We start from the raw sequence: 10,840 nt of genomic DNA on the forward strand, positions 1-10,840 counted from the left end.
GGGGAGCACCATCTGCTCGCTGTTGCCTGTTTCTGGCATGTTTCCATCGGCTTTTGTTGATACCTTTGCAAAAATGTCTCTGGAACACGATGGACTGGAGAGTGACTGTAGGGATGTGTGTATTATATATATGTGTGCATGTATATATGTATTTATCTATCTATCTATCTATATATATGTATATGTATCTATGTATGTTTTTATATATGTACACACCTGACCATATCCGCCCATATATATTTATCTATCTCTATATATGTTGCCCCCCAAGGCAGAAGGGTTGGAACTAGATGATCATCAAGGTCCCTTCCATCCCAACTTACTCAATAATTTTACGCCCAAAAAGCACTCTGACTGTGAAATCTTGGAGCAGACACCTGCGGGGTTCAGCTGATGGCTGTGTTTGTGCTGCAGTGCCGGAGCACGTGTGGAGGATCAACCTGGACACGCCGGAGGAAGCCCAGCAGAACCTGTCCTTCGGAGCTGCGGATCGCTGGTGGGAGCAGACGGACCTGACCAAGCTGATCCTGGCCTCCAACAAGCTGCAGAGCCTCTCGGAGGATGTGCAGCTGCTGCCTGCCCTCACCATGCTGGACGTGAGTACAGGGATCGCTTGGTGCTCTGACAGTACTTCCCTGTAGGACATGGGGAAATGTTGTCCTGGATCTTTGTTTTCCATTTCCCCGGTGTATTCATTTCACAGGGGCCTGGAATAGCAGGACAAGGGGGAATGGCTTCGCACTGCCAGAGGGCTGGGACTGATGGGATGTTGGAGAGGAATTCTTACTGAAAAAAAAGCCCTCCAAGGTACAAATTAGTAACTGTCCTAAAACCTCTCTTTTCCAGGTGCACGACAATCAACTGACATCACTTCCTTCTGCTTTAGGGCAGCTTGAAAATCTCCAGAAACTTGATGTCAGGTAAGGCCGTGTTACAGATTAAACATGAGAAATGCTGTGATGACTTTTGGGTGTGAGTGAGATTGTAGGATAGCAACCTTTCTTTCAAAAAATTAATTCCAGGTTATTCACGGCGGGGTATTATTATATATTATATTTGTTATGTTATCCATTTTGGATCAAAACTGTTGGCCTGGGGTTTCTAGAAATTGTTTTCACTGATATTCAAAGTCACAATTGCTTGGAAGGTGCAAACAGTGATATTCTGAATAATGATACTCAAAATATTTATTTGCATTTATTTGCTTCAATCTGGCAGTTCTGAGGATAAAACATTTCCAGTCATGAATAATGCACATTGTAAATAACTGTGTAGCTCTTGTTTGTGCTGGAAGGTTCAGAATCTTCTGTTTACTGGGGTAATTTTGTAAATTTGTGCACAAGGAGAGGTTATGCTACCACAGTGTGTGTGAAGTACATAAACAAAAAAAAAACCTGGAATGTTGTAAATTCAGAGTAGGAGTAAAAGTCGTCTTGAACAAATAAATAAAGATAGTCAGTTGTTCTTTAGGGGTGGCAGTGTCCTGACCAGCAGGCTGTGGCACACAAATGTTCTGTGTGCGGTTACATTCCTAAAATCTCCTGAGTGTTTTTCCTTTCCCTTTGTGTTCCATGTTTCCACCCCAGCCACAACAAACTGAGGAGCCTTCCCGAGGAGCTGCTGCAGCTGCCCCGTCTGAGGAGCCTCCTGGTGCAGCACAACGAGCTGAGCCAGCTGCCCGAGGGGCTGGGGCAGCTCCTCAGCTTGGAGGAGCTGGTAAAGCACAGCTTCAGACCTGTTCCTGTGTTTGGAAAGGGTTTCTCTGCTAGTTAAAAGTCCCTGGCATTCAGCAGCAGGACTTGGCAGATATTCCAGTGGCTGTTCTAATGTCTGCATGGTGGGGTTTGTTTTTAGTGTGTTCTTGGTTTGACATATTTTGGGAAAGCTGAAATCCCTGGTGATCTGTCAGTCCTGGGGGTGTTGTTCCTTCTCTCACACTTGTGCCAGTTGTCAGCAATCTAATTTTACTGTTCTGCCACTAATTAACTTTGCAGTAGCAGCACTCCTGGGATGTTTCAGACACCTCTCATGTCTCTCTCTCTGTTTCCATGTGCAGGATGTGTCCAACAACCAGCTCACAGCCATCCCCACCAGTTTTGCTCTGCTGGTGAACTTGGTGCGGCTCAACCTGGCCTGTAACCAGCTCAAGGAGCTGCCTGCAGATCTCAGTGCCATGAAAAGTAAATCACTTTCCTCGGGTTATTGATGCCAAACAGCCAGTGCTGTGCTTATGTTCAACAATACAGTGCAGGGTTTTTAAATAGATCCTTAAAGAATCACTGTTTCCCCAAGAAAATCAGAGTTATTATTTCTAGAATTTGTTTGGCAAAATGTTGTTGTGTTTATTTTAAATTAAACCTCAGGACATTTATGGTGCTGTAGAAAGGTATTTTTATCTTCTCCTCTGTTTCTCACTGGACGTTGACTTCCACAGGCTTGAGGCAACTGGATTGTACCAAAAATTACCTGGAAACAGTCCCTCCTAAATTAGCAACCATGGCATCCCTGGAGCAGCTTTACCTGAGGAAAAACAAACTGCGTTCCTTGCCAGAGCTTCCCTCCTGCAAGTTACTGAAGGTGAGCTTGGAATGCCTGCTCTGCTGGAAGTGCCTGTGCTGTAAACTTTGAAATAATGACAGTTACTTTCAACACCAGCTTTTGTGAGGTGCTGTGATCAAAAGCAGATGACAGCTCTGTGTTTAGAACTCTGTTTAACGTGCAACTTCTCTTCCTGCCCTCATTGTTCAACCTTTTGAGTTTGCAGGACTTTCCAGATTTGGAAAATAAAAAGTGTTCAGGAGAGGAATGACTGAAAGCTGATCTCATATTGCCTGCAACAGTTATTTTTTATCTCTGGGAGCTTTTTCTGGATAAATTCACTTTGTTCATTATCATTTTTTCTTTGTAAGTGTGGAGTAAATACACTGTTTTTCCTTTTAACATAATCAGGTTCTATCCAGGTATTCCGTAGGCAGATGAAAGGGAATCAAGATGTCCATATTCTCTACATCATCATACTGATGACTGCTGAAGTCACGATTTAGGAGATAAATTATGAAATAATTTTACCACAGTTGTTGTGCCCTTGTTCCTTTGTAGGAATTACATGCTGGGGAGAATCAGATTGAAATCCTGAATGCAGAGAGTCTGAAGCAGCTGAGCTCCCTGTGTGTGCTGGAGCTCAGGGACAACAAGATCAAGGCAGTGCCCGAGGAGATCACGGTGCTGCAGAAGCTGGAGAGGCTCGACCTGGCCAACAATGACATCAGTAGGTAATAGTGGCACCTGGGCTGGGGCTGGGTGCTGGCAGCTCCTTCCTTCCGTGGGAAGGGCACTTAAGGAATGACTCAGTCAGGAAATGAAGGAGGCCTCTGTGTGTTATGGGATTGCTGAGATCAAACTGGGACTTCTGAAATGTTCTGTATTCTGCCTGTGACTTAGCTGTGACTTGGGAGTGCTGTGAGGAGCAGCTGAGGGAGCTGGGGAGGGGCTGGAGAATCCCTGAGGGAGCTGGGAAGGGGCTGGAGAATCCCTGAGGAGCTGGGGAGGGGCTGGGGGATCCCTGAGGAGCTGGGGATGGAGCCCCAGGAGCAGCTGAGGGAGCTGGGAAGGGGCTCAGCCTGGAGCAAAGGGGCCCTTGTGGCTCTGCTCCCAGGGAACAGGGGACAACGAGAAATGGCCTCAAGCTGTGCCAGGGGAGATTTAGGCTGGATATTAGGGAAAATTTCCCCATGGAAAGGGTGGTCAGGCACTGGAACTGCCCTGGGAGGGTTGGAATGCCCATCCTGGAGGTGTCCAGGGAATTTCTGGAGGTGGCACTCAGTGGCAAGGTGGCGATTGGGCAGAGCTTGGACTTGATGGTCTGGGTGACTTTTCCAACTTAAATTAATCTGGGATCTGCATCTTTTCCTGTGAGCCTGAGCTTCAGGATCCCCTTCTGCTAGCCACTGTTCTTTAGCAGTGGTTTTGGAGCTGCTTTGAAATGATTCAGTTGTTTCCCTCTGCAGGTTGCCTTACACCCTGGGGAACCTCCCTCAGCTGAAATTCCTGGCCCTGGAGGGAAATCCTTTGAGAACCATTCGGAGAGACCTGCTGCAAGTGAGCACTGGGGTTTGGTTGTGTCTGTGTGCATCTGCATAGGAGGGAGCTGGAGCTGCTGGAGGGAATCCAGAGGAGGCACCAGGATGGTCCCAGGGATGGAGCAGGGAGAGCTGGGAGTGTTCACCTGGAGAGGAGAAGCTTTGGGGTGACCTCAGTGTGGCCTTGCAGGGCCTGAAGGAGCTGCAGGAAAGATGGAGAGGGACTTTGGACAGGGATGGAGGGACAGGACGCAGGACAGGGCTGGATGGGATACTGGGCAGGAATTGTTCCCTGGGAGAGTGGGCAGGCCCTGGCACAGGTGCCCAGAGCAGCTGTGGCTGCCCCTGGATCCCTGGCAGTGCCCAAGGCCAGGCTGGACATTGGGGCTGGGAGCACCTGGGACAGTGGGAGGTGTCCCTGCCATGGCAGGGGTGGCACTGGATGGGCTTTAAGGTCTTGTCTTAATGGAGGTTCTAGGATTCAGGGCTCTGTTCTCTTGTAGGGAGGCAGCAAGAGGAGGGTGTGAGTTGTTCCCTGGAAGAGGAGTCCTTAGGGCAGCAGGGGGCTGGAGCCTGGGCACCACTCCTGCTGCACAATTCCCTGTGATGTTTTCCCTGGCTGGCCCCTCTCTTCAGTGGTGCTGTACATTCCTACTTCTGTGCCTTTGCCAGGGTTGTAAAATCAATGTTCCCAAAGCACTGGGATGCTCCCAAAATAAGCAGAGCTGACAAGTCTGTGTTGCAATGAAATCTGTAACATCTGTCAGGAGAGGGAAGCCCTGGTGTGCCTGGCTGAGGGAACAGTGTGCCCTGAGTTAATGAGCACTTGTCCAGAGTGCTCCTGGAAAGGAGTCTGAGTCAGGAGTGCTGGAGTTCTGCTGTTCCTGGATTACTGAGGTTTGCTGCTTCAGCTGCAATTGTCCCTGCTGGGCTGTTTCCCACCTGGGGCAAAGGCCAGGCATGAGGAGCCTGTCAGGCCATGCTCTGTTTGTGCTGCCTGGATCCATCACCAACGCTGTAAATTCATGTGGCTCAATTTTCTCTGCCTGGCTGGATGTTTTCCACTTGGTTTAGAGGAGCAATTGGTGGAGGAGCTCTAGGGCTCCCCAGGCACTGCTTGGAGCAGGTGGATACTGAGATGAAGGACTGGGGTGAATGTAGAGGAACAGCAGATTCTTCTCTTCCCTTCTTCAGCCCTGCTCAGCTCACCTTCTCTTCCTCAGGCCTCTCATTCCAGCCCTAACCCCATTCCTGGTTCTTGATGAATTTCCAGTTGATTTCTGGTAAATCCTGGCCTATTTTTGCTAACTCCCATGCCATTACTTGGCTCTGGAGCTTTAGCCTGCTCTCTGCTTTCCTTCCCACCCATCTGTTACTGAGATTTCAGTTTGACCTTCACCTTTCCCTCACAGCTTCCCAGCTTGTTCCTTGTTGGCTTCCCTTGCCGTGCTCAGCATAGTCCTCTTTTTCCTGTCTGTCTCCTTGTGACAATTCCCTCCTTTCCAACATCCACATTCCCTTACCCCTCTGTGTTCATCCAGTCTCCTGGGCTGTGTCAACTGGAATGAGAAATGTTCATTCACATCCAGCACTTTAGGTCAGTCCCTGGTTCTGAAAAACTCTCTAAAATCACACCCCAAGCCTGCCTTTCCCCAAAAACAACAGTGCAGAGGAGATTGGGCTTTACTGCCCTCAGGTTTGTGCAGGTGGCAGCTCTGTCTGACCACTGGGAGTTGCTGTGAGAGGACTGAGGGAAATCTTTGGAGCTGTTAAAAATCCCTGCAAATGATGCAAACTGCCACGATTTTCCCAGAGTTTATGATTTGGGCCATAAAAAGGTAGCAGAACAGTGAGCAGTCAGCTTCACTGGCACTGTAAATGTGCTCTCCACAGCAAATTGTGCTGGAGCTTTTTAAAGGGAAAATTAAGCTCCTTGGAACTTTTTTACTTGCTCTTGGAAGTGGCAAAAATCTTCATATAAGGAGCTGCAAAAGTGCACCCTGAGGCTGTGATTTGGGATCAGAAATTTTCAGCTGGAATAAATAAAATGATAACTAAGCCAGCTCCCAAGCTGCTGTGGGATTTTCAGTGGGATTTTTAGTCAGGAGTGCTGTGGGCTCCGCCTGTGTGCTGGCATTGTCCCTCTGCATTGTTCCCCCAGCTGCACAAATACTGCTGGATGACTTGGGATTTGTTTCTTTTTTAAAGAAAGGCACCCAGGAACTGCTGAAATATCTGAGAAGCAAAATCCAAGGTATGTTGCTTTTTTTCCACTTAGTTTTAAAGAGAATATTCTAAGAAGTTAAAGTAAATTAGAGTTTAGGGACAATGGCTGTTTAAATCCAAGTCCTTCCCAGTTATCTTGCAGTAGTAATTTCTTCTACTCAGCAGTTTGCTGTGATATTTCAGTTTCTTATCCTGTTAATAAACATTCTGAATTGAGGATTATCCTTTACAAACCCAGACTCAACCTGCTCAGCTGGATGGGAATTCCCATTTCAGGCATGCAGGAGCTTTTTCATGTGGATTGTGGGGAGTGACCAGAAGGAAATTCATAGAGGAGGGTTTGTAAACATTAATGCTTTAAATGAAATTGTGGTCAGATGTGCCATTGTGGGTAAAGCTGCTCTAGGCCATCATTTGCAGTCAGAATTCCCTGGTTTTTGTAGTTGCCAGCCCCCTACCCCATGGAGCAGAGCCTCACAGGATCACATCTCCAGTGCTCCCTCCCCTGCTTGGCAAAGTCCAGGTCAGCCCTTCTCCCTCCTCCACCCTAAAAGAACCCCCAAATCCAAGATGGTAAAAAACCTTTATTAGGAAATGGTTGAAATAATCTGAATCTGATGGTCTTAAGCCAGAGTAGAGCAGGATTAGAGGGGGGTGGTGGCAGAGCAGCTCAGCTGTGTCCCTGCACCCCTCTGGTGTCCCCAGATGATGGACCTGGCCCCAATGAAGAGCCTCCTGTGACAGCCATGACTCTTCCCAGCCAGTCCAAGGTCAACATCCACGCCATAACCACACTGAAATTATTGGAGTACAGGTATTTGGGAATATTGCCCATTCCTGAAGCTTTAAGAATGCTGTCCTATTTTATGCTTGTGGGTTTTTTCCCCACCTTCATTACACACCAAGCTGTCCACAAACCCTGCTGCACGTGGGTGTTTTCCCCTTTAATTCCTGTGCTTGGGAATGGGCAGATTTAGATGGTGGGGTTTGAATTATTGTTTTGTATTACCAGATATTCTGCAGTAACTCGTTGAAGTGCTGAATCTCAGCAGGTGCTTTTAGTACCTTTGAAGCTCTTTGTGATTTTCATCAAGTCCCAGAACATCTTGTGGGAGGGGAGTTCCTGCTCAGTTATTCCTTAAATGGACCTGGAAGGGTTGGGAAATGGCAAAAAATCCTGTTTGGTGACACTGTGGGCATGGGGCAGCGCTGGGGGTTTTCTGCAGCCGCTCCCTGTGTTCTGCTCTTCATCTTCTCTAGAAGAAGGTGGAAGTGCCGTGTTAATTAGCAGGCAGTGGTTAATTGGTGTCACTCCTGTCCCAGTGACAAGCAGGCTGCCGAGATCCCCGAGGCCGTGTTCGATGCCGTGGGCGCCAATCCCGTGGCCACCGTGAACTTCAGCAAGAACCAGCTCAAGGAGATCCCCCCAAGGTACTGCTGGGGGGCCATTCCCAGCTGCGGTTTGCTCTCCTGCCTTAGTTTCCAGCATGCTGTTCTCCCCTGAGCTGTTTGTGCACACAGATCCCAGTGTGGGGAGGCACTCGTGTGCAGGTGGGGCTGTGCAGTCACCGGGGCCAGCCACAGCCAAGGAAAAGCTTTCCCTGGCACTGCTGGGAACCAGTAATCCCTCTGTGTCAGGAGGAAGGCTGCTGTGTCTCTGGGAGCCCCCAAAAATCATCCACACTGGTTTTTGAGGGCAGTTTATTCCCAGGTGTGCTGAACCCTGAACTTCCGGCACAGACAGCCTGGGCAGGTGCAATCCAGAGGGACAAAAAGGCTTCTGGAGACTCAATTCTGGGAGCTGCTGCTTGTGCATCCCATGCTGTGTGTCACTGTGTGAGGGGCTGCTGAATTCCCTGGGATGGGTGTGGGGGAGTGTGCAGCTGCTTCAGAATTCCATTCCATGCAAATCCACACAGGAGACAGAGGAGTTTCTCATTTAATTGCCTTTTGTTTCAGGGCTAAGCCAGAGATTCTGTTTTAGGGATTTAACAGGGAACTTTTTGAGCTGTGAAAACCTTTACACCAAAGCGTGTTAGTACAATAGATAACCTTCTGCAAGCAGCAGCAGGTACTCCCAGAGTTTGTAACAGCACAACAGTGGAGCAGAAACAAAAGATGGGAAAAAAATTAGGAATTTTTGGTTAGGTTTTTTGGCTTCAGAAGAAGGTGAATAAAGTCTGTGTTAAAACATGTGAGGGGCAGGAGGTGGCAGTGATGTCACCTGGGCCATGGTCTCTGAAACAACTCCTGACTGCATTTACCTAGGAGGCTTTGGTAGCAAGATTTGTGAGAGAAAATGCAATCTGATAACTGCAGATAAATGATTTGGGCTTTGCCTTACCCCACGTGTAAGGCTGGAGGAGCAGAGCTCTCACAGGTGACATTGCATGATCTCCTCAAAATCCCTTCACAAAAGAGCACAACTTGTCCTTGATTCGTAGAATAAACCAGGTTTTGTAGTAACTTACAAAGCAACCACGAGCTTCCATAGTGAGAGCATCTTCCTTTTGTGCTTCAGGCTTGTGGAGCTGAAAGACTCAGTTTGTGATGTCAGCCTGGGCTTCAACAAAATCTCCTCCATTTCCTCGGAGCTGTGCCTGCTCCAGAAGTTGACACATTTGGATCTCAGGTTGGTGATGTGTGTTGTTGCACTGCCTTGCCTGGGAGCTTCTTTGCCTGCCTCCCTAAAGCAGCCATCTGTTCCAGTGGGATGGCAGCGCTGAAATCATCTCTCACTCCCAAAATCTCGCCCTGCCAGAGCCAGAATAGGATGTGGCCTAAATTTGGGCTTTGCTTAAAGAAGACACAAAAAGAAACGGACCAGTTCTGAGGCATGCTGGAGGAGAGATCCTGCCTCACTCAGAGAAGGGTTCTGAGATGTTGCTATTTCAAAACACTCCCACAACCCCCAGAAGAAAACCATACCAAAAAATCCTGGGAATTAGGACAAGGAAGGTGCAGATTCTGTTGCGCTGCCAGAAAGAGAGGCAGGAGATGGCTCCTCATTGTCACCTTGCCTCCTCTGATTCCTGAGAAATGCTCCTGGCCTTGTTTAGATCTGGATTAGCTCAATCCATTGATTTTGGGGAGCTTTGGAGTGACCTGAGTGATTCATTTTGGCTCCAGGGTCTGGGCACTTTGATAAGCTTTCCTCTGGAAACAAGGAGCTGAATTTCCAGGCAGCTGTGTGCAGTTGGTGGCTGCTTGGGAATACTTGAGAATCTTTAGAGGACAGGCTGTGAGTGTCTCCTGGCAGAAATGGGAGTCCCTGGCATGCTATGAGGCAGTGAACTGGCCCCAGACTGTGTAGCTGATCTGGGAATTCTCAGCCAAACCCCTGACTAAGTTTAGTGCTTGTTGTTTGTCTTTCTTTGATAACAGAAACAATTTTCTGACAACCTTGCCTGAGGAAATGGAGGCACTGAAAAGACTGCACACAATAAATCTTGCTTATAATAGGTAACTCCTCAGACTTTTTTTAATACAATAATGAAAAGAGCTGGGCTGAGTTTGACACAATTTTCCTGTGATGTGAGAACAAGGAGCCACTTCAGTGAGCTGGGAGCTCCTGTGAAGTGCTCCTCTTCTGAATGCCCTGTTTCTGACTATCCCTCCTTTCTCTTCCTGAAGATTTAAGGTGTTCCCCAGTGTCCTGTATCACCTCCCAGCCCTGGAGAACATCCTGCTCAGCAACAACCAGGTGGGATCCATCGACCCCGTGCAGCTGAAGGGGCTGGACAAGCTGGGAACGCTGGACCTGCAGAACAATGACCTCCTCCACGTGCCCCCAGAGCTGGGCAACTGTGAGAACCTCAGGTGTGTGGGGCCAGGGGGCCTGCTTATGAACACATTTGCTGTCTGAGTTCTTCAGGGAGTGTTTGCCAGAGAAAAAAGCACCCATTGGCAGGGTTTTGGGTTTGCCTAAAAAGGGTCTCTCTGGCCATCTGTAGAACAGGGCAATTTCTTCAGTAATCTCTTCCCTAATTTCTCAGTATTGCAGAGAATTGTGGGAGCTGTTTCATCATTTAGAGCTGATGTTGAGGGTCTGAGGGTTGTGTGAAGCTCGTGGTGGAGCCTTGAGGGGTGACATTTCCTGTGCTCCCAGTCATGCTCCTGGGGTGCCTGCCATGGGGCAGGGAGGTTGGACCAGCTGACCCCACTGCTCCCTTCCAGCCTGAGCCACTCTGGAATTCTGCTTCTATATTCCAGAAGTTCTCACTCCTCCTGGCAGAGGCTGAAGGAGTGTGGTGTGCACTACACCGCACTGATTTATCAGCATAAATTAAAACTCAGCTGTCTCAAAGCTCAGCTGCTGAGAACGAGGGAAGCAGAAACCCAAACTCCTTCAGCAGCACACAAGGGGAACTCCCCAGGAATTTCACAGGCCTCAGAAATGTGCCTGCAGTGGCTGTGTGGGTACAAGGAGATGTATCCCAGTAACTCACCCCTGTTTGCAGGAGCCTGCTGCTGGAAGGGAACCCGTTCCGCACGCCCCGCGCCGCCGTGCTGGCCAAGGGCACGGCTGCTCTGCT

At 48.7% G+C, this 10,840-nt stretch overlaps 1 protein-coding gene across 1 annotated transcript in view; it reads left to right on the forward strand.

Annotated features, from left to right (window-relative positions):
• Positions 1–58: 58 nt before the first annotated feature.
• LRRC40 (leucine rich repeat containing 40) overlaps positions 59–10,840 on the forward strand; it is a 17,112-nt gene continuing 6,330 nt past the window's right edge. Inside the window, exons 1-15 of the mRNA XM_031064086.1 lie at positions 59–107; positions 415–596; positions 847–920; positions 1,587–1,716; positions 2,057–2,180; positions 2,435–2,577; positions 3,100–3,272; positions 4,008–4,098; positions 6,288–6,333; positions 7,011–7,119; positions 7,629–7,736; positions 8,827–8,937; positions 9,690–9,767; positions 9,939–10,124; positions 10,766–10,837. Coding sequence (XP_030919946.1) covers positions 74–107; positions 415–596; positions 847–920; positions 1,587–1,716; positions 2,057–2,180; positions 2,435–2,577; positions 3,100–3,272; positions 4,008–4,098; positions 6,288–6,333; positions 7,011–7,119; positions 7,629–7,736; positions 8,827–8,937; positions 9,690–9,767; positions 9,939–10,124; positions 10,766–10,837 — 1,661 coding nt within the window. The 5' untranslated portion in view covers positions 59–73. The remainder of the gene's footprint in view (positions 108–414; positions 597–846; positions 921–1,586; positions 1,717–2,056; positions 2,181–2,434; positions 2,578–3,099; positions 3,273–4,007; positions 4,099–6,287; positions 6,334–7,010; positions 7,120–7,628; positions 7,737–8,826; positions 8,938–9,689; positions 9,768–9,938; positions 10,125–10,765; positions 10,838–10,840) is intronic.

The sequence above is a fragment of the Geospiza fortis genome, unplaced genomic scaffold (assembly GCF_000277835.1).
Source record: "Geospiza fortis unplaced genomic scaffold, GeoFor_1.0 scaffold69, whole genome shotgun sequence".
In the NCBI taxonomy this organism is placed as follows: Eukaryota; Metazoa; Chordata; class Aves; order Passeriformes; family Thraupidae; genus Geospiza; species Geospiza fortis.